The sequence below is a fragment of the Aulonocara sp. 'chitande type north' Nkhata Bay genome, linkage group LG5 (genome assembly GCF_057382095.1).
Source record: "Aulonocara sp. 'chitande type north' Nkhata Bay isolate Kocher_YH1m ecotype deep benthic linkage group LG5, A_spYH_male_GT1.1, whole genome shotgun sequence".
NCBI lineage: Eukaryota > Metazoa > Chordata > Actinopteri > Cichliformes > Cichlidae > Aulonocara > Aulonocara sp. 'chitande type north' Nkhata Bay.
Window position 1 is genome coordinate 19959555 of NC_141348.1, and position 23816 is coordinate 19983370.

The 23816-nt window shown below is 44.1% G+C and overlaps 1 protein-coding gene across 1 annotated transcript in view; it reads right to left on the reverse strand.

The window, feature by feature from the left end:
* The window catches only part of LOC147330253 (arf-GAP with coiled-coil, ANK repeat and PH domain-containing protein 3-like), a 62962-nt gene extending 39394 nt beyond the window's left edge, over nt 1–23568 (reverse strand). Inside the window, exon 1 of the mRNA XM_086291917.1 lies at nt 23312–23568. Coding sequence (XP_086148043.1) covers nt 23312–23358 — 47 coding nt within the window. The 5' untranslated portion in view covers nt 23359–23568. The remainder of the gene's footprint in view (nt 1–23311) is intronic.
* Between the last annotated feature and the right edge of the window lie 248 nt (nt 23569–23816).

Genomic DNA, 23816 nt, shown 5'->3' on the forward strand with positions numbered 1-23816 from the left:
AAATATAATGTATCGTTGTTATGATTATTCATAAGCCATCATTCTGTACACCTCACACTATAAACACACTGCATTTCTAAATGTTTCTGCCGAAGCTGTCTGGGATGTGGAAACGTCATTATCTCATTCCAGAGTACATTCCAGCTAAAGGCCGGCAGGAAGTGTGCTGGAAAACCTCTTGTACCGAGTGTGAAGCAGACAAAAATCATTTTTCTCTAATGTCTTGTATCCAAGACTCGTGCCAGCTGGAACAGATTTTGCTTGAAAAGTGCAATTGTTCTTTTTTTTTTCCGTTTCTTTTGTTGCCTTTCTTGCCAACAGAAGAGGAGAGCGGGTAAGAAACAGAAAACTGAGTTCCACAGGAAGCCATTCTGCTGAAAAATGCAGCCTGAATTACATCATCATCGTCATCAAGTGACACTAATGGTTTCCACTGTTTCCAGAAAATCTCAAAGCCGAAAGCTAGAAAGAGTACACACCGTGATCTGCTCTACGAAACTACATTTCATATTTAAAGAGATGCAGGAAAGAAAGTCTCCCTTGAGCCTGCTGATCATAATATGCATCCACACTGTGCACAAAAGTGGTGCCAAACCTTCTGCACCTTCACCCTAACTCTTCCAGCAGGTTTCCCAAAGAGAGAGAATAAGGCTAGTCCTAGACTGAAAAAGATGAATGAAAACCTCCACTTAAAAAAGTTCATCATCCGTGACTAGGGTTAATCTATATCTGAGAGCCCGAGCCTTTATCAGTAAAAGTGGTCTAGATTTGGTAGTCAGTTATTCCTGTATTTTTGGCAGACAGGAAGAAAAGAAGAGGAAGAAACAATACAACACAAAGCTGATGACATGCAATCTAGGTATGACACATATATGGAAATGCATTTGCACACAGCGCACACACACACGCAACCCAACCAAATTTAAATCCGACACACTTCCCGGTCACACGCACACCCATGTGCCCTTTGTCCAAGTGTAGGAGAGGTGTGCCCTGGGCCTGAAGAAAAAGTCTGATCATACTTTGTTAACACCCAGAAGAATCTGAACTCACAGTTTCACTTTCCAGTAATATCACATGACAGACTTTCTATCACGTTTGGATTTGTCCAATAATTTAAATTGGTCTTTCTTTTCCATATCCAGTCACTGGAAAAACGAAATAAACATTTATTTGCATGCACTTTTAGCCTTGTCCTCTACCTGCCCTACATTCTGTTAATGTGTCTTTTATCTTATGTGGAAATCCCCTGCATGACAGGACATGTTAAACTACAGATTCTTCTCACATTATGGGGTTAGAGGAATACACGAGAGCTTCCCAAGAAATTTAGATACAGCACAGTCTAGGAAGTGCGGTATTGGAGTCGGAAAAACTATGATGCTACTGCTCTACAAAACAAAAAGTTAAAACATAAAAAGACACAGCAGAGCTCTCCAAACACAGACCGAAATCAGCAGGAAGCCTAAAAGGACAGTATAATAGCAGGACTGCACATTTATCCAAATCTCTAAACTCTTTAACCTTCGCTGACCTCGCAGCAGGGTGTTAGCAGCGGGCGACACGCACACGGATGCAGCTTACATGAGAAATGCAGAGGAGGAAGAAGACCCCTGTGGTTTAAAAGCACTTTGTTCCCAGGGCTCCTTTTGCTTCTGTGCTCTTTGCATCCATCCCACCCAGAGCCAGTTCACAGTGAGGGATGACAGAGGAAGTAGCAGACAGCAGAAATGGAGTCACACTTGAAGATAATACAGGAGCAGACAGATATTGGCTATCCTCTTTAGAGAAGAACGTGCAACAGACAGCAATGACCTGCAGAGCGTCTTTTGTTAAGGCCACAGCTAAATATTTACATCTGTGCATTTGTCCGGGAGGGAATGAATGCAGGCAAAGTGTGATAAATGTAAGGACGTCTCGGAAAGCCTCTTTTCTCAGACAGACACAAAAAACAGTATTCAGTGCATAACATGGCTCTCCATTAGTCACTGCAAAAAAACACACACAGTTCAGTTGGCCTGCCATTCCTACAGAGGAACAGTGTCCGTATAGAGCCGTCTCTCTTTCAAATGTGCCTCTATATATTGAATGCCTTGTATACATATACCAGTCACAATATTTCTTTAGGACTTTTTTGACAGGATAGCACAGGGTGTAGTAGGGCTGGGCTATATCATACCGTTGTCAGGATGAGGTCGTGGACGAAAGAAGGAGGACCCAAACGCTGGACTCACAGGTAGGTGAAGCTTGGTGTTTTATTGTCAACGGAGTGAACAAACAGAACAGAAGTAGGAAACGGCTGGCCGGCTGGACGACTGACTGAGTGGATGAATGAAAGACTGACTGACAACTGACCGGCTGACCTGACGGAACTGAACAGAGGACAACCTAACAGCGGCGAGAACAACATCACAATAACATCAATGACACGACATTGGACTGGTTGAACTGAGGGACATAAATACACAGGCTGAGTGATGAGAGATTAGAACCTGGTGAGTACACAGCTGAACATAATGAACTAATGATAAACGGGAAGAGGACGGAACATAATGCACATGGACCAAGGCTAACACAATAAAACAGGAAGTGGAACAGGCAGAAGATAAACAGTGAACGTGAACTGAAAATACTGGGTCACCGACCCAGGAACCCTGACAGTACCCCCCCTCCAAAGGCCGGCACCCGACGGCCAAAAGAGAAAGAAAAAAAAAAAACCAGAACAGGGTGGGCGGAGGGGGCCCAGGACGGAGGGACGGAGTCCACACCAAGACAGTTCAGGTGGGCGCCCCCGTGGCCCGCGGCCGAGACGAGACAGTTCAGGTGGGCGTCCACGCGGCCCGTGGCCGAGACGAGACAGTTCGGGGGGCCGGCCGTGCGGAAGGCGACGGCGGCCACTCAGGCGAAGGCGGTCCGGGGGCCGGCCGTGCGGAAGGCGACGGCGGCCACTCAGGCGAAGAGGGTCTGTGGGCCGCCCACGACGGCGATGGCGCCCGGCCAGTGGCCTAGCCAGCGGTCTAGAAAATGGCCGTTTAGCTCCAGACCCAAACGAGGCTGGGCCAGGCGAGGCTGAAGGCACGGAGGCTGGGCCAGGCGAGGCTGAAGGCTCTGAGGCTGAAGGCTCTGAGGCTGAAGGCTCTGAGGCTGAAGGCTCTGAGGCTGAAGGCTCTGAGGCTGCAGCAGACGAAGGCTCTGAGGCTGCAGCAGACGAAGGCTCTGAGGCTGCAGCAGACGAAGGCTCTGAGGCTGCAGCAGACGACGGCTCTGAGGCTGCAGCAGACGACGGCTCTGAGGCTGCAGCAGACGACGGCTCTGAGGCAGAGGCCGGGCCGGGCGTGGGTGCAGCTGAGGCAGAGGCCGGGCCGGGCGTGGGTGCAGCTGAGGCAGAGGCCGGGCCGGGCGTGGGTGCAGCTGAGGCAGAGGCCTGACCGGGCGTGGGTGCAGCTGATGCAGAGGCCTGACCGGGCGTGGGTGCAGCTGATGCAGAGGCCTGACCAGGCGATGCAGGCGCGGAGGCCTCTGGCCGGAGACAGGCAGGGCCAGTAGGCGCGGAGGCCCCTGGCTGAGGAGTGGCCGGGCCAGCGGGTGCGGAAACCCCTGGCTGAGGAGCGGCCGGGCCAGCGGGTGCGGAAACCCCTGGCTGAGAAGCAGGAAGGCTCACAGCTGGCTCTGGGTGCTGTGGCTGCAGGTCCGGGAACTGGACGGGATGGTGGACAGGTGACTGGGAAACAGGAGGCGACTGGACTACAGGGCACTGGGCGGCAGACTGGACTACAGAAGAGTGGAGGACAGGTGGAGACTGGACTACAGGTGACTGGAGGACAGGTGGAGACTGGGCTACAGGTGACTGGAGGACAGGTGGAGACTGAGCTACAGGTGACTGGAGGACAGGTGGAGACTGAGCTACAGGTGGCTGAACTGACTGGAGGGCAGCAGGAGACTGGACAGCAGGTGAGGGAACTGATTGGACTAAGGAGACTGACGGATAAACAGAGGCCGGTGAGGCTAATGGCTGAGCTAAAGAGTGAGCTAGTGAAGGAGACAACAGTGCAGCCTGGGCTAATAAAGCTGGGGCCTGAGCAGGGGACACCTCAGCTAGCCTAACCAGTGATAGTGCGAGGGCATGAAAAGCTGGATCAGGAGGTGGATGAAGAGGTGAAGTGGCAGGTGGACTGGTTAGCTCTTCCAAGCCTCCAGGGGGGTCAAGCTGGGTTCTGGTTGCCCTCAACCTGGGCGCTGGGACGGGCACGGAAGGTGGCTGGACACCAGTCACCCCCACCTGAGAAACAGAAGCAGGTGTGGAGGCAGACCGGGTCACAGCTGCCCTCCTCCTGGGGGCTGACACTGGTGTGGGCGTAGGCTGGGCCCCCATGCTGGTGGGAAATGGCTGAATAATGGGTGTGGAAATAACGACTGGGTGAGTGATACTGACGGGTTTATTGGGGAGTGTTCTGGTCTTCCTGCCACCGCTGTTTACAGTCTTTAACTGAGCTGTCTTTGGGGAAACAGAGCAGAAAAAGTCTACCCAGTCCACATTGTCGTCCAAGAGGGACGTTCCCCATGAATCGGAGAGGCGTCTATTATTTATCTTATGTGAAGAGTCAACTGAGGAAGGTGGCAAACAGTCACTGGGACTCACCGCCGGGAGTGGCTGGAAATAGTCCATGTTACGGTGGCGTGTGTGCCGCTTTCTCCGGGTAGAGGAAGCGGGCGGGGTAAACAGATGAGCCTCTGGCACGGGAGCCTCCATTGAGCCGAGGTGGTAGGTGGAGCCGCTGTGCCATGGCGAGGTTGAAGGTCCGGTGAGTAGAACGGCTGGCGGGTGAGCGAGGAGCGGAGCAGCGGGAGAGCGAGCGGCCGAAGCTTGGCCTGTGACGCCCACTCTCCGCGGCGAATGCTCCGCTGCAGGTGAGGCAGCAGGTGGAGGACCGCGGCGTCTCCGAGGCCCGCCCAGAGCCAGACGAGTCCCCTCGAAGACGTGCTCCCTCTCTGAGAAGAGCCGCTGTTTCCACCTGAGCTTCTCCGCCCAAATGGAGAGCGCTGCGTCCTGCCGCTCGAAGAGGTCCGAGTCCGCTGGGTCCACATCGTGTCTTCGTGGCACGGGTCGTGTCATTCTGTCAGGATGAGGTCGTGGACGAAAGAAGGAGGACCCAAACGCTGGACTCACAGGTAGGTGAAGCTTGGTGTTTTATTGTCAACGGAGTGAACAAACAGAACAGAAGTAGGAAACGGCTGGCCGGCTGGACGACTGACTGAGTGGATGAATGAAAGACTGACTGACAACTGACCGGCTGACCTGACGGAACTGAACAGAGGACAACCTAACAGCGGCGAGAACAACATCACAATAACATCAATGACACGACATTGGACTGGTTGAACTGAGGGACATAAATACACAGGCTGAGTGATGAGAGATTAGAACCTGGTGAGTACACAGCTGAACATAATGAACTAATGATAAACGGGAAGAGGACGGAACATAATGCACATGGACCAAGGCTAACACAATAAAACAGGAAGTGGAACAGGCAGAAGATAAACAGTGAACGTGAACTGAAAATACTGGGTCACCGACCCAGGAACCCTGACAACCGTTCACGGTAATACCGGTGTAATTTTGGGCAACGATAGGAAAATGAAATATCGCGATAGAATATGGGTAAAAAGCGCATGCGCAGTGCCTTTGTTTACATACGCACATTGCGGCGACGCAGAATGAGAAGAGCGAAAGCGGATCATAAAATGAAACTTTTTTTATTTTATTTTTTTATTAGTAATATAAACATACAAACAAAATGCACAATATATTACAGATTCAGAGAACAGATATTTCTTACATATTAGCAACTTTCATACATAGTGAAAATAAAATATAAAGATGGGGTCACATAATTTAACAGGTTATTAACTCACTAAATCAAAATCTCCCATAAAGGAAACAAAAAAAGCAGCCTTTTTCTTTTTAACTAAAGTCAAAGATTTAACCAACAGGTTTAAGTCGTTTTTCCAGTAAGCTTCGTAAAATGAAACGGATGAACCAAAACTGGTTTGTAAAAATGCTGCAGCTTCAGTGGTGTGGAACTGGTTTAGCTTTCGTCCGTCAGATACACAACAAAGCACTATTTTTGGTAGCGCATGCTAGCGGGCCGGTATTACCATATTGTTTGGAAAATACGGCGCACTTAAAATCAATCCTTTGATTTTTCTGAAAGTCGACAGAGCCCCTTATAATCCCGTGTGCCTTATATATGAACTCTGGTTGTGTTTACTGACCTCGAAACGATTTTATGTGCACGGCGCTCGAAAATCTGTCAAATGTTTCAGTACGACTTTGCTGAGCTACGAAGCCGCACCGCTTGATGGATTGTCGGAGCATTACGGCTATCGTAGGCGGAGTGATACGTACTGCGTTTAAACATAATATTACCGTATTGTGTGTGTATAACCTCTTTTTAAGTTTTGTGCATATTATACATGGTTATGCTGAGGATATGTATGCCAGTTTCCACTGAAATGCCTTTTGGTTAAACTGTCAGCGAGGAATTTGCACTGTTAAATTTTTATATGACTTTAATGCACATAAAAAACAGCTGCTTGTTTAAGTGAAAATACATTGATGGGTTTTTTTTGCACTAATAAAGTTGTGGAGTTGTAAAGTATTTTGTCTGGTGTCAATTATATTGTCAGTTATATCGTTATAGCAAATTTTTAAATGTATATCGTGATAAATATTTTTGGTCATATCGCCCTGCTCTAGGGTGTAGTCATTATTGCTAATAGAGAGCGACTTGAATGAAACCCATGAAATGGCCTGGGGAGGACTTGAAACCAGGCACCTGCATTAGCCTTACTGCTCAGCTACAACATTAAACCTACCTGTCTAATACAGCTTTCTGTTGCCTAAACACACTAATGAATTGTGAAACCCCAGTTTTTCTACTGTAAAACATATTTTCACTGCACAGTTACAGCATCAACTGATATCATGCTGCTGTGATGACTAACCAGTGACTAACCAGGATCTGTATCACATCCCCCACTTGCCTGGAGCTGAAGTCCAAAAAAAGAAACTAAATCAGAATGAAAGTGAACATTGACATTTAGAACTTTACTGTAAATCAAAACAGATGGAGTACATTAAGATGGTGGAAAAAGCCTCCACTCCTGTAAATGCAAGTTAATGCAAATGTAAAAAATGCTTGATGTTTGTGTTATCAAATACACAGGATGTAGAAACTATTATGTAACAAAGAAAAAAAGTCAGCCCTAACTGTGCTAATCTGGGTTGTATAATATTTATATTCAACGGTAGAAGAAACAATACAGATATTAACTGACGGATACAGAGAGGCTTACAGGTAAGCTAAGTGTGCATTCCTTCCTTGGGCTTTGTTAAACACAAAGAGTCTGTTTTTGTTCCACAGGGCAACAGATAATTCCATTCTTAATGAATGTTTGGCATTGATAAGGCTTGCTTTTTGTTCCACCCCAGAAATGCACACACACATGCTTGTAGGTATGTATGGATAAGCCACGCATAGCACAAAAGGCCTGCTTAAGGTCATGCCAAAGGATGTTGGATAGAATTCCAGTCCAGTCTGACCTGGCCACTCCAAAACCTTTGGTTTTTTTGTTTCTTTGTTTCTTAAGCCATTTTTTAACGATCGTTGTCTTGCTGCATAAGCCAAGTGAGCTTTAGCATTACGGGACAAACGGATGGTCAGACAGGATTTTCTGGCAGAGAGCAGCTTTCATGGTTCCATCAATTATGGCAAGTCGTCAGGTCCTGAAGTAGCACAACAGCCCCAGACCGTCACACTACCACCACCATGTCTGACTGTTGGTACGATGCTCTTTTTATGAAATACTCTGTTAGTTTTACACCAGATGTAACAGAACTCAACCCTTTCAAAAAGTTCAGCTTTTGTCTCGTCAGTTCACAGAATTTTTCTCCAAAAGTCTTTATCATCAAGACTGTTTTTGGCAAATGTGAGACGAAACTTTGTCCTGTTTTTGGTCAGCAGTGGTTTTCTCCTTGGAGCTCTCCCATGGATGCCATCTCTTTCTTATTGTTCAATCATGAGCTCTGACCTTAACTGAGACAAGTGAGGTCTGCAGTACTTTAGATCTTGTTTTGGGTTCTTTTGTGACCTCCTGTGTGAGTCGTCAACGTGCTCTTGGACTAATTTTGGTAGACCGGTCACTCCAGGGAAGGTTCAATGCTGATCCATATTTTCTCAATTTGTGGATAATGGCTCTCGCTGTGGTTCACTGAAGTCCCAAAGCCTTAGAAATGGCTTTATAACACTTTACAGGCTGTCAAAGGCTCATCAGTTGTTCAGTTTATTTTGATCATGGCATGATCTGTTGCTTTTTAAGATCTTTTAGCCAAGTCACTTTGTCAGACAGGTTCTGCTTGAGCGATTTCTTGATTGAAGAGGTCTGGCAGTAATCAGATCTGGGTGTGGCAACTGCAACTGAACTCAGCATTCAAAATATTTTGGTCTTAGCTGATATTTTTGTTTGCACTTATGCACTCTGTATCTATTGGCTAGTAGAGTGACATCATCACAACACACAGTGAGACATACAGTATCAGTCTTGGGCCTGAATCAACGAGCTCCAGCACACTTTTGCCAGAAAAGCTCACTTGTACATGAATTCCTTCAAGCACAATGTTTAGGTTTTTCCCCACTTGATCACCAGGTAAAGCACTGTCAGGTAAAGCAGTGTGATAACTTGTGGGAATATCTGATCACATCTTGCTTCCCACACTTACAGAAACACATTTATGCTCTAAGCTAAGGTGTTTATTTATGGCTCTGCATGCACGTGTGTGCATTTTATTGAGACCATGTGTGAGAGAGAGGAGATGCCTCTTTGAAACAGTTGTGCAAAAGAGGAAATAACTCAGCTCTGCACAAGAAACTGCTTTCCCACTGTTATCTTTGGCAGCTCTGGCCGAACATCAGCGGAATAAGGCTGCTGCTGACACAAAAGTCAGATGTGCCAAAGAGGAAACAACCACAGATTTACACTTTTATCCATTTAAGAACGGTCTGTCACTGCCAAACACCCCAAGAAGGTCGGCAATGATCATCTGACAATGTTCATCTCACTCAAGTCGATCTTTTCCAAAAAAATACCGCCAGGTCGGGTTTTAGTTTCCTTGCTTTAGCTACAGTACATTGATGTACTCTGACTGGATATACAGGACTCCTGTGGTAGGTTACTGTATCCTAGTGTCATGCATAAAGATATTTTGGAAGAGAAAACATTTTAAAGTTATGCTGTTATCTTCGTGTTGTTACTCTACTCCACCTGCTTGCATTTTTAATTATTCCTAAAAAACAAAATCATCCATTTTCTTCTGCTTATCCAGTTCTTATCCAGGGCTGGAGCCCATCCCAGTTGGCATAGGGTGAAAGGCGGGGTTCACTCTGGACAGGTCGCCAGTCAGTTGCAGGGCTAACACAGAGAGACAAACAACCATCCCTTAATTTGCTTAAGGGCAATTTAGAATCACCAATTAACGGAACCGCACTGCATGTCTTTGGACTGTGGGAGAAAGCTCGAGAACCAACAGAGAAAAAGCAAACATGCAAACTGAAAGGCCTTGAACAGATGGTGGATTCAAACTCAGGACCTTCTTGGTCTGAGCCAATAGTGCTAAAAAAACAAAACAAAAGCAGTTCAGTTAAATGGAAGGGGGTCACGCTCAGGAGTCAGGCTTCCCCTACATGAACTCTGTGACACATTGGCTACCAGTCCAGGAAATATTATGCTTTTAAACCAATTTGTGCTGGGATGTCTTTCAGCATACTGTAATTATAAAGTGCGATTGGGCTCACAGAACATGCACAGATTAGAAGTTTATTTATGGCAAAAGTAACTGAATGACAGAGTTCTCATTCGTCTGCTGCAGTTTGAGTAGCTGCTGCTGCTATTCCAAGCACATCAGCATTTATTGTTTGGCTATATCTGATCGACCTTCAGCTTTCAAGCTGAATTGACTGTGAAATGACTTGTCAGAGTTTTGTTTACCTACAGAGATTATTATTTCTTACATCACTGGAGCCTGTCAGCAAACACTGATGACCTCAGTCTTGACAAAGTCATGAGTTGGTTTCACACGTGCGCTGCAAGGAGCTGCATGTGAGACTGTAAATCTTAAAACATAGATCAGGTTAACCTGTCCAAACCTTCACACGCAATATCCAAATAAGCCCATATTAAAATAGAGCTGGTACAGGGTATGTGTAGAAAATTTACCACTGGATGGTCCTGCACCCTCACCTAAAACAAGCGGCAGAGGATCCGTTATCATGCGCTAACATGTGAGAAAGCACCCACGGTTACCCACTCGGAAACTTGAATCAGCCATACTCTCCAAATTCCCAATGACCAGTCAACAAGCTGTTAAATAACTCTCTCACATGCACACAAACAATCGCGTGTGTGTATGTGCGACGTAAAGATGGGAATGGAATCCGCTGAAGGCGCACCACAGACAAAGTGAGCTCACAGACCAGACAAATTTAGTTTGGGGTAAACATTTATGCATCTAATGAACACTGTTGAACAAATTCTGTCACTGTAATTCCAAATGGCCAGCGTTTTTCTTTCACTCCAAATTATAGCCATTATCTCCAAATGAAGCAACAGCAAAACCACAAGGCCAGATTTTTGTTGTTGTTGTTGTTGTTGCTAATACCGGACTACCAAAGCATTGTCCTTATCCAAGACTACGACGGCGGTCGAGAAAACAAGATTACAACACCTCACACGACTGCATTATTAAATCGTCGATTGCTGAAGTGCAGCAGGATATGAAGTGGAGGGAAAGTCCACTGGGTGAGACAGAATGAAGAGACAGGTTTACATTAACGCTCGGGGTGGTCTTACGCAAGAGCCTCGCTCATTGAGACAGCAAGAGAAACAAATCTGGGCCAGACAGCGTGAGTATGCAAGTGAAGTGTTGTGGTTTCACCTATAAAGCTCAGTGCTAGAAAGATTTATGAATTATATTTTACAAATCAAATGTTAACATGTTGGTAATGAGGTAGTAAATACACATGGACTTCTGACGCAGCTGATGCTTCCAGTTCAGAGCTTAATATTTTACAATGAACAGATCAGCTAAGATCATCGCTTATCTGCTCCCATGTAGCTGACTTGTTGTGATGCGAGCATTTTGACTGCAGTAGGGTGACATAACATTTATGAAATTTAATTATATGACTGGCCCGAGTTAGACCTCAAAAATTGTCAGCAGTAATTATCGAACACTTTAACTTAACAAAGCTAGTTTTTATGTGATGTGGTTTCAGAAACTGTGGGAGAAAACGGTGCTTGGCTGCAGTCAAAGTGAAGCTTTTACTCTAATCTGGTTTTCTACACTCTAGTACAAAGTAGACTGCAAGTTGCCGTCACCATGAAACTTCTGGTTACGCTTGTTTCATATCGAGCTGAACCTTAATCTTCCTGCTCTCCAGGCCAGATCTCTCTGACAGAACCACCCTGTTCAGCTAGCTACATCTGTCTATGTGACATATGCACACACACACATACCCACCATATCCCTACACCCTCATACCAAAGCAATCTATGACACGGTCTTCCTTCCTTCCTGCCTGCTTTAAGATCAATTGCCATTATAATTTGATGAATGTGGTTCAGCTGTTGTGATTTTTTTTCTTGACCCTTGTACGCGGTGGGCAAACCACTGAACAAATGGAAAGAACCACTCTGTTCGTGAAAGAGTGCATGCTTATGTGACTTTGTAGGAGTGGGATTTATGAATCCAAGAAACTGTGGGACTGCTGACATGGCAGATGGGAATATTTTCATTTGGAAATCCCTGAGGAATTCCTCAGGGATTTCAGGCACGGATGCAGGCTGAAGAATGTAAAGATGGGAAACATGACTAGGGAATCCATCAGTGTCCAAGAAAGAGCAAAAGGTGTTCCGGTTTCTTTTCATGTCCCTCAAGACTGGCTTGTCAATCACACTTGTGGTTTCAGCACTGCAGGGGTGTACGGATTCAGCGAGGATTGGGGCTGGTGGGGCGCCAAACACACGGCAAGCCAGCATCAACAACCTGATAGAAATGGTCAGATATGCATGTCTCAACAGACTGTAGCTGAGATTGAAGAGTAAGAAGAAGGAAAAAAAAAAATCTTAACTATGTGAATTGTGCTATTTACTAAAGGCACCGGAAATTTGTATCGGTGGTCTAAAATTTTGACACATTTGGTGTGAGGGACAGCAGGATTGTGGGTGGAGGAAGAGCGTGAGGGCTGAGTAAGACATGAGAGTAAACAGGAAGGACAAACAGCCTATCAAAGTATAAACTAATAATCTGACGCAAAAGAAAACTACTGTTCATAAAGCCAAGTGTGTACAATTAAAACCAAGGCAGAGAAAGTTGGGCCAAATCTGAACCAGCTGCTCAAGTGGACCCCAGATGTAAGAGCGAGACGTGCAAACACAAACACCTTCTATTCCAGTTTGAACAGGATGATTGTGAGACTGTATCATTTGTCAGCCTAAGGAAGCTGTCCTCTGTGTCTTTAAGATACTTTTCTGGGAAATTTTACCACAGTGGGTTTTTATACACGGTTATGTGTCTGTATGTGCTGCCATTAATCTGTCTCCATTTTTTTTTGTCTTTCTTCCTCTGGGTGCACTCCATCCCTTTGGACCATCTTTCTTCCTCTATATTCCCCCTCCACTACAAACATCCGCCCATCAGTCATTGCCCCTGTATGTTTAGTCATCGATCATCCTTCCAGTCATGCTACATTCCCATCTTTTAACTAGAACCAGAGCAAAAACAGACTTAGGCAGCATACTGAAACTCAGTCAGTGTTGCTGCTGCTGCGCTGTCACTGATTCATATCCACTCTGCACACTGCCAATATAGGAGGCTGGAGGAGAGAGTACAGTGAGGAAAAAGATGGATAAAGGTGAAGAAGAGGAGTGCAACCACAACAAGACGACTGGTGGGTGTGCACACAAAGATTTCCCAACTCTTTTCTCTCCCTTCCTGTCTTTTGGCCACCACTTGGTTGAACCAGTTGGGCTGTTTATCGAAGGCACGGAGCCCCGCGACACCAGATAATTCCCACATTGCGTGTAGACGACAAACACGCACTTGTAGCTTAAATTTCTATTTTTAACACAAGAATTAGTCTTGCCGACGTCAGAGGCGTCGATTTCTTTGGCTAGCTACGATCCAGAATTATAGACGGATAAACATCGGAAGACCGACTGCGTCGACAGTCTTGTGGAACAGGCTCTTAGGTTTCGATGCGAGTCCCCTCAACAGGATGTAAACAGTGAAGACTAGCCTTTAAATCCTATGGAAGTTGTTAAGTGGTTTATCCTGGCTTAAAAAATGTTTTCAAGTTGAGGAAAAAAAAACATGTATGGCTATTTCAACTGCAGTGTATTAAAAAAAATGCAAAACCGTGTATAAAACCTCCTGGCACACAGAAAGCCACCACGAAGTCAAACGTTTTATTTCTTTCTGTACAAAAAACACAATTTTAAGACCACTTTTATTATTTCAAGTATCTTGGAGACAAAATGTTGATTTGAAGTGTGAGAAACCACTGACCCTTTAACCCTGCAGAAAATCACCTTGTCGTGTCACATTGTGGTGCCAGATTCTGTCTTTAATGTGCATGTTTGTACAGCTACATGCGTCTGTCCAAACATATACAGTGCCCCAAGGTTTCATGTGTAGCTTTCTGCACAAAAAGTCTGGAAAACACAAATGCATTCCAGAAACTACACATAAGCGGTGAAGCTGGTTTCCCCCTTATGTGATTTAATGACTTCCTGCATTGTGAACTCTCTTCAAACATGACTTCCAGTTAAACCAAAAGTCAGTCTGTGTGTTTGGTTAACAACTCCACCCCCCAAGTAACTACCATAACACATAAAACTAGCAAGCTGTGTTTTGATTCTGGAAGAGTCTAAAAAATACATCTCAAGTGAGGCAAAATATGTGTTTAAACTGCGGGGGATGCCAAAGGATAGACAAATGCTTCTTGCTGGGAAAACAACTTGTAATACCAACATGAAGAAAGAAACCCAGGAACAAGACGACGCCAATTTACTTAATAGTTTTGATTTGAGTTTCAAGAGGCCTTGGCAGCATTTGCACAAACTCCCACACCAAATGCTGATCTTAGTGGGACTGAATGATTACACAGAGAGGTTACTCACAATAAACCATGACACAGCATGAAAGACGTGAGAAGGTCTGATTTGTGCCACATTTTTCACTCTTCTTACTCACGACAGGAGTGACCCTCGACTCCGATGAGACCGACACATCTGCCACAAATCAGACTTTGTCAAAAGGATGTTTTCAAATGATTCATGTTGTCTGTGCTGACGCTGTTGATCGCCACATCTTTAAATCAACCGCCTGTTAGACTTAGTCGCTCTATAAATGCAAAATTGAAACCTTAAAGTGGCGCTTTATAGTCATCCAGATTAAATGAGAATCTGCTAAAGCTCTCCCATGAATCACGACTTGCTCAATCACAGCTGCCCAGGCTCTGATCTGGGTAATTACTCTCTGGACCAAAATAAACTGCAAGTCGCAGTCATTATGAAACTATGACTTTGATTGGCATTATTTTCCAAAGACAAAGAATTAATAATTACACTTTGGGATTCTAGTTTATAGAAAAAGCCTGTTTGACTGTCACATCCACTGAGCTGGAATTAAGATGCAGCTTAATCAATGCGGGGGTTACAATAGTTAGTGCCTGTGTTTCTCTGCGTTTTATCAGGATTAGAGTTCAGTTTGTAACTCAGTCAAATTTGTGTTTTAGACGAGAGTCAGGAGGGCATTTAGAAAATGAAAGATGTCAGGAGAAGTAAGCTGGACCACGAAGAGATCTTAATGTGATCTTTTCTTTCTCCTGATATTTGTGTGCAGAGTTGTACTGTATGTTAAACACAGTAATAAAGCATAGTATCACGATATTTCATGTGGCAATATTGTATCGGTACAGGGACAAATATCAATATTTTATTAAATAAATTAAAATACTCTGGGAATACTACAAACAAGAGGGTTCATCTCATGCGCCACCATGCTACGTTAGCCGAGCAAACTTGTAAAATCGCCTCAATCGAAAATCGATAACGTTATATTATGGGATAAAATACATAACTGACAAAGTTTAAAATTGAGGACGGTGAGCTAAAATGAGCTGCCTTGCACCTGCTTGATTCGAATTGCGAATATTCAGGACTGCGCTGCGGTTAAAGCATCCTCCTGTACAACATCCATTATGATCTCGGCAACCATGGAGACGCCTCTTAAAATGAAAGCCACTGCATTGTGAATTGGTTTTATAAAAAGTTTTCAGTGGGACATAGAAGTACTCTGACCCAAGGCTTGCAAGTCCTTTAAACTGCAGTTTGTCAACAGTACTTGTGTAATTCTTCATCCCTCACACTACAGAAAGGAAAATTGTATTAAAGCTTCTCAGGGTATGAGGCTGATAGTGTGTGAGCTTTAACGGGGTCTGTAGGCTATCCAGCTGATTTAATCAGAGTGTGTTTACTGATAATCCTATTTCATATAGGTCCCCCAGCAGCGCATGCACTCCGTGGATTCACTGGATGTGTCCACGTGATGGGCCCATGTTCTCATGAACATGCCCAACTTCTGTGTGCTTGGCACGGTGGCAGAAAGAGGAATATGAGATGATGTGATTTGCCAACATGCTGGCCGGGAGGCAGACACACACGTGCGACACAAATGCAAATCCGATAAGAAGAATGAAAACCACACAGTACAGAAGCCATTCAAGTGCCTATCATTATCATTATCGCTACTGATTTCCATCCTTCTATGCTCCTCTGAAATAAAGAATCGGATCCTGCACGTTTGCAAACACCGAGTCTCGTGTAAGAGCAAAACAGCGCGGGAATACCAGATTTGTGAGCAGAGCAGCAGCTGCGATCTGTGTACAGTATGTTTCCAAGCAAACAAACAAAATGCTGCAAGAGCAGAAACGCTGCTTCTAAGTCGATGGATGTCAACAACTCTGTTCCTAAAACAAAAACAGGAACAGTATTACTGGCTACAACATTTCTGAACACAGCAAACATCTGCAGGTGGCAAATGGGGGCATCGCCTTTTTCACATCATATGCAATGCGCAGTGCGCTTTTTTAAATCTGGAGTCACGTAAGGGCACCTATTCAAGGCGCACATGCAAAACAACTGAGGCGGGGTTGCCCTCTTCGTTCACCTGATGTCTTTCGATGCAATAAAAAGAGCACTTCATATCACTCTGTCAGAGGGTTAGACAATACATCGAGACCACGCTGCCACAAACTGCACTCCTCCTAAGTTGTAACAGTTTGTGAAGCTTCTGACAAGACCGGCCAGCTTTCTGCAGTTCACAGCCGACGCTACCTTTACACACCCAGGGGGAACTAAAATATTTATGTAAACTCACAGGGGTTACGAGATATTTTTATGGCCCTGCCAGTCTGCATGTTTTTTCTGTTAACACTTGCAGGTTAAAATAGTTTAACAGGTCAATATATAGCTAAGGGATTTCTTTCCGGTGAGGGTTTCCTGATCTAATCACTAACATCATTAGGAGTTTATCATCATGGCACCGTCTGCTTCATCCTCAACCTGCTGCAGTCGAACCTTTCAGAGCAAAGAAAGTATTAGCAAAGCTGCTATATCACGCAGTACGTGCGCAACAACACATGTACCTATTACACTTTCAGGGCTAATCAAATATTCAAAACTGTATTCAAATCAAAATACTCACATTTATTGTTCTAAACAACACTGCATAACATCGCTATGTTAGTGACATCTGTCCAACTGTCAACACAAAAGTCTACTCCACCAATCACATTTCAGACAGTGCTGAGCTACTGGGATTTTCCCACTCATCTCTAGGGTTTACAGAGAATGCTCCAAAAACAAAAACTATCCAGTGAGCGGCAGTTCTCTAGGCGAAAAGGCCTCGCTGAGGTCAGAGGTCAGAAGAGAGTCGAAGGAATGCTTCCAGCTGATAGGAAGGCAGGAATAACTCGAATAACCAGATGCAGAGGAACATCTCTGAATGCACAACATGTATAACTTTGAAGTCGACAGCAGCAGCAGACCACACCGGGTGCCACTCCTGTTAGTTTAGAACAGGAAACGGTGGATGCAGCTGACACGGGCTCACCAATTTGACATCAGAAGATTAAAAAACGTTGCCTGATGTGATGAGTCTCAATTTCCGCTGTAACCTTCAGATGCTCAGGTCAGAACTGGGCTTGAATAATATGGATTCATTGTGGCTTTTATCGTATCAAAGGATCAGGGCGGGGTGGTGTAATAGATATTTTGTCAAACTTTGTACCACTTAGTACCAACTGAACATCACTTAAACACTACAGCTTACCTGAATATTGTTGCTGACCATCCGTTAATGACTGCAGTGTGCTCATCCTCTGGTGGCTGCCTAACTCTAGAGTAGATACATGTTCTGGACGCAGTGTATTAATAAAGTATCACAAGAAGAAGGAAAAGTATTTATTACTGCCTTGATATTCCTTCATACCTTTATCACAGTGGCAAAGATAACATAAACTGAAGCAGATTTAGCAGTTTTTAATATTTTTTGCATTTGACTCCATTGTACAGATTAAAAAGTGCTTTAGCTTTAACGTATGCTCACAGATTAGTGACAGGGGATATTTAAAATACATAAATTCCCAACACGTAGGACCAAGTCCAGCATTAGTAACTGCATGACCTTCCTATACCTTGTAAAAGACAAACTACCATCTTGGAGGGAAAATCCCTTTTATTATAGCTCAAATGCAACAGATTTGGTTGCAAACACTGCTGGAAAAGAAAAAGGTTTAGATTTTAATATGAATGGAGAGCATGTGTATAATAGAATAGTGATTCAGGCCAGCCAGGCTGTTTCCTTTCTTCCTCTGCTCATCTCCCATGTACACGGATACATTAGAGAAAGTGTTTGGGAACGAATGTCTAGACATCAGCTACTTAATGCAAGCGGTCTGGAGCCTTTTTAAACATTTTGCCAAAAGCTGAAAGTTGTAAAGAGGCTTTATTCCTGATGGTTCAAACGGTCACAGTGACTCTCAAAGATGTTTTTCCCCAAAATAGGTTACAAGCAGTTAGACAGGGTCCTTTTGGGCTTAGAACTAAAAACAGGTACAAGCCTGGGACATTTTCCAGACAACATCATATCTGCACATGTGCAGTTTATCAGTGAGAACCAGTGAGAACCGACATGTAATCTTATTCAGCCCTTTAATGCATTTTCTCATCCAGTCTGAAATCATCTGGGCTGTTAGTCACCATGTGATGTTCACCTCTGCAAATAACGCGACTGTTTTCTCTGCTGGGACACCTGCCCGCTGGCACACTCTTCAAACAACTACTGAGTATTTTCCCATTGATGGGGACAGATATGAATCTCTCCTGCCATCACGCATGATACCGAGATGAGAAGGGTATTGTCTACACCTGCCAATGCCTACTGGTCACTCTTGGCAACAGCAGAGCTATTTTCCCGCCTCTGACTAGCAAAGACAGCATGACGCATATTTACACATTTCACAGGCTCTTAACAATAAGCACCCAGTATCTCAAATAGACAGCAAAGTCAAGATGTGTCAGAAAAAACGAGAGAGAGAGAGAGAGAGAGAGGATTAGAGGTAATGGTGATGCAGGTAGGGAATAAAAATCCAGACAGTTAAAGAAACCAGGGCACCAGACAGACAACTAGAGCATCAAAAAGCACTTTAATCTGCCAATAAATGGAGACATGCTTTTAAAAATAATTGTAGGAAATCACACATAAGGGCAGCTAAAAGCCTCTTTTTATACAGACACATCAAATCTTTTATCAAATCCACTTCACCATCAGGTTATATAAACCTGAGATATTTTTGAACTTCCACGATTTTGCAATTTATTATCATGTGGGCTCTCTCTATACAGATTTAGAATAACATTCATTTCTGAATAAAACTCCTCCAGCTCTAAACAGCCAGACATATAATAACGTAATGGCCATGGAGCTTAAAGCAAACATTCACACCCTTTTTCTCAGACTATGGGGTTTTCATGTTGTCTCAAAAACACACTTTTTTACTACCCATGTTAACTCTGAAACACTCAAAACTGTAGGTAATATCAACTTAACCAACTATAGAGCAGAAATAACACTGTTTAAAGCTTTCACATGTTCATAAAAAACTAGGGTATTTGTGTCTGACTTTGTGATTTTGGTGCCTTTTAGATCATTTTTTTATTGCAACTATCAGAAAAATAATATGACTCAGTGTGCAATTAATTTAAATAACGGATCCATAGAGTATGTGCATGCACTTTGTTAACCAAGTCACAAAGAGTGCAAGTTTTAACTGATGAAACTCAACCCTCTCATCTCAATGTCGACTCTTGTGGATCCAAAATACCAGGATGTCAGTGAAATACCACGGGATTTGGCCAGCGTGAGCTGTGAGGAACTCGGGCCTTTACCTGTAGGCTGGGAGGTCCGAAGCACCGTGTCTGGCTGGATCTACTTTGTGGTTCAAGGCTTTGAAAGAATACGCCACAAACTGATGGCTAGCCAAAGAACGACGTGCAAGACCACGAGAAGCCATCACCAAAATTAAGTTCTGAACATGCAACACTGCTGTTGAAATAAGGTTAAGAATGTGTGTAACAGCTGTTACGCTGGGATATGACATGCAGCTACCTGAAAGCTGAAGAGAGTATTTAAATATGAGGTAAACTTGCACGCAGGTTTGGCAACAGTCTGTAGCACAATCCCTCCAGTCTTATGGGAAAATTATTATACATGGACCCTAGTTTTGTTTTAAACATTATAGACTGAGCAGCTTTGATGAGGTTTCGGTTTTTCCCTGTCCTAAAAGTATTTTGTGTTTTGTGTAATAAAATATAAAGTTTCGGTCTGTGCGACACATTTGCAAAAAGAACATCTCGATCTGCTGCGTCCACTTTTCAAATGCCATTGACTCCCTCTCTCAACCTGTCTGGACAGCTTGATGCTGAGTATACGCTGTGCGTGGGATAGAAGTCGCTTCTCAGTACACGATGGCCTAAAACGTCCATTGCTGGAGTCAACAAACACTAGTCCATATTCAGTATTCTCATTTTGATTTACAGTTTACAAATGACACAGACAGACCTCCCGTGAGCTTAATATTATTCCTAAATGCGCTCTGACACTGGATTTAGGCATCCAACAGCAATTCCACTGTAATAAACTCAAGTACACCAGTAATATTTGTTGTGTTTTTTTTACTTTCACACACACTTCTTTGATAGTAAAAATTCTCTGTGACTGAAAATCAAAATGAAGATGACGTCTTTCACGGTGCCCACTCGCCTCGTCCATTCTTAAATTTTCCGTCCTCATTTCTCCCAGATCTCAGCTGTCTGGCTTACAGCAGCTGTTGCTAGGCAACAGCTAACACCCACCCATATGAATATTAACACTTATATCACAACAACACTGTCAGAACAGTAAAATAAAGGACAAAATGCATGCTGTAAATAGATCGAGTTATGCATCCTTTTTGCGACTGAACATGTAAAACAAGTGCCGATTCACGGTCATTTTACCTGTTTCGAAACATTTATGTTTATGTCACTTGGTTTTAGCAACTGAACATCTGAATCAAATGAAACCACAAGCACAAGATGATGCTTCTCAGCTGTAGCAGGTTCTAAACTGTTCACCTCTAAGCTCATCAGCGTTTTTCTTTTTTAACACCGGCATGTTTTCTCAATGTTCCAACCTGCGATACAGTGACAACAAACACTTAGCAGTGGAGCTTTTGAACACCCGAGTCACATTTAGATCTTTTTCTATTCTTTTTCCGCGCTGTTCTCTGACTCACAGATAATAAATCTGTTGCAGTGACACTGAAAACCTGTGCAGGCCTACTTTTTTCTCCCCAATCAACCAATAAAAGAATCAGTAGTGGTGCTGGGATTAGAAATACTGAAACGAAGGCAAACAAACATGTAATAGGGCCGTGGCTCCAGGAAATCTGATTTAAAACAATCATTGCCACCAACTATAGGCAGATTTACACGCCACACATGCTTTGTTGAAGAATGAATGAAAGAGCAGGTGAATAGGAGGCAGGGCACTGGTGATGAGTTCAGTATACAGAGAGAGGCTGAACAAAAATATGTGTTACAAATACACCGGCACGAATACCTTTCCAAATTCTTTCCTGCTCACTCAGTGATGCTTACACAGAGACAGCGCTGGCACAAGTTAAGACCTGCAGCGAGAGGGTGTGTGTGAGCTGTTATAGGCCTGTGTGTGGGAAGATAGACAGGATTGCTCTGTTTCTACAGAATGACCCAACAAGGAGGGGGAGACAGGCAGCTGGATCACAACACGCTTCAATATAATGGAAATTTCTGCAGTGATGATCTTTAATTGGATGGCTTAGTCACGCAACTCTGACCTGTCACTTTATTTTTCAAACAAATCAGTCTTTAGGATTAAGTTATGACACACTCAGTGAAACACCAGCACACATACATTGTTTTCATTCAAAACTTCTTACAGCAACACTGTCTCAACCTTGATGTCCTCAAGATGAGCGTCTCTCCCTCTCACTGTCACTCGGGTCACCCTCACTTTCACTGTTAGTTTTGTCACATGAATTTGCCCTTTGGGCACTGCTGCCCTTATCCAGTAGTTCTTTTAGTATCTATATGTTGCATCATTGTTATATAAAACTGAGCTCCACATGTGATTTAACTAACCGTGCTGAGTACAGCTGAAATTATCCTGATGAATGGATAATGAGAACAGGGACATGAAAGTGAAGGCATCCTATGGTCCAAACAGCACTTACAAAATAATGATCCCCATCTTCTTTATCACAATTACAGTCATACACATGACGTGTGTCCTATGATCTAAGGAAACAGCAGGTCTGGAACTCGTCCAGTGAACTGGGAGAGAGAAGGGGAAGTTTCTGAGTCTGTTCTGCTTCTCTTTCTCTTCCTGGCATTCTCTCTCAGCCATCTATCATCCATAAATCAGCATGAGATTTATGGAGCCAACTGGATGTCCGTCTCCCCTCGCCCTCTTTCTTACATTTCCCTGCCTGCCTTCTCATTTGATTTACTAACTATTATTCTGAGGACATATACAACAGTGAAGAAACCAGATGAGCTGACTGTGAGAGGGAGACACAGGGGAAGAGCAAGAGGGAAGCAACAAAATGACAAACATAGAGAACTGCAACTAAACACGCAACCAATGCTGACATGGAGATACAGAGGGGATGACTTAATAACCGATCTGTGGCATTTTTTTATTTCTCTACAAACTAAATAATTCATAATTTGGTCCTTTAAGTTGAAAACACTAAGTAGAAGGCATGCCCACATATCTGCAACGCCTCTAACTGGCATATTTAACAGGGGATTCCTGGCCTACATGTTGCTTGCTTTCTTTTATTCTCCCCCACTGGCCTGTACAGGAGTGCAGCCAGATTGGCACGTGGACCTAGTGAGGCTACAAACCTCCAGCGGATAGGCACAGCTGGCTTTGTGCCCAGGATACAAACTCCCTTCTTGCAGAGAGTGTGTACTCCACTCCCTGCTGCTTCTTTGCAAGCCAGGGCCACTATTGTTGGTGCTGCTGCAGCTGCTGCAAGGGTCTCTCCTCTCCACTGTGCAAAATGACACACATTAGAGGACTGCATGCCCTTCTGTATGACTAAAGAAAAGACTGCACCCAAACTGTACTTCAGTGTTCCCCTTATACCCTCAAAATGTATGTGTGCCCCTTGTAAGAAGGTTAAGGGAATGATGTGATCACTAGAAAACCACTTGTAATTTTACATTTCGGCAATATGGATCCTCATTGTGCGTGGCAGTGGGTGTCCCTCATCTCCTCATTTGCACTGGGCTGATAGACAGCCCACGTTAAAAAATAAAAATAAAATAAAAATCACACCATTACACATCCAGCTGATGTATCACAAAGATGCCATATGAAAATTACAATCAATGAATAAAAATGCAATAAAGAAAATATGGATAGAGAATCGCCATCCAGCTCTTTCAACGTCCTTTCATTTTACCCTGTTGATACCACTGTTACATTCCGCATGGGCGAAGCGTGCTATCCCCCCTTCAGAAAAAAGAAATCCCGTAGCCTAAAATAAGGTGTGCCATTTTTTTTGCGCAAAGCTACTATGTGCCCGAGAGGAGCTCCTACCTGAATCGGGGCGAATCTTTTATACATTCTTCAAAGTCCACAGTCATTTTTGCGTTTTCTCGTTAATTCCCACGTCAGGCTGCCAATGTCATTGCCCCCAACGGGATGTAGCTTGAACCGTGTGGATGATGACTGGTATCCCCTTGACGCGCAGCAGTCTGTCGCCCCTCTTCTGGTGGCACGGTGACACAAAATGCGAGCCGAGTACGCGGCACGCAGATTACTACTACACTACTGCCGCTGCTGCCCAGACAGGCGGGAGGCGTAGCTGCACCGTGAGCACCGGTGAAGGAGAGAAGAGCGCCGAGCAGACACAAGCTTCCGTAACAACCCAGGAGGAGCACAAGGAATCATGGGAGATAGATAGATAGATAGATAGATAGATAGATAGATAGATAGATAGATAGATAGATAGATAGATAGATAGATAGATAGATAGATAGATAGATAGATAGATAGATAGATAGATAGATAGATAGATAGATAGATAGATAGATAGATAGAT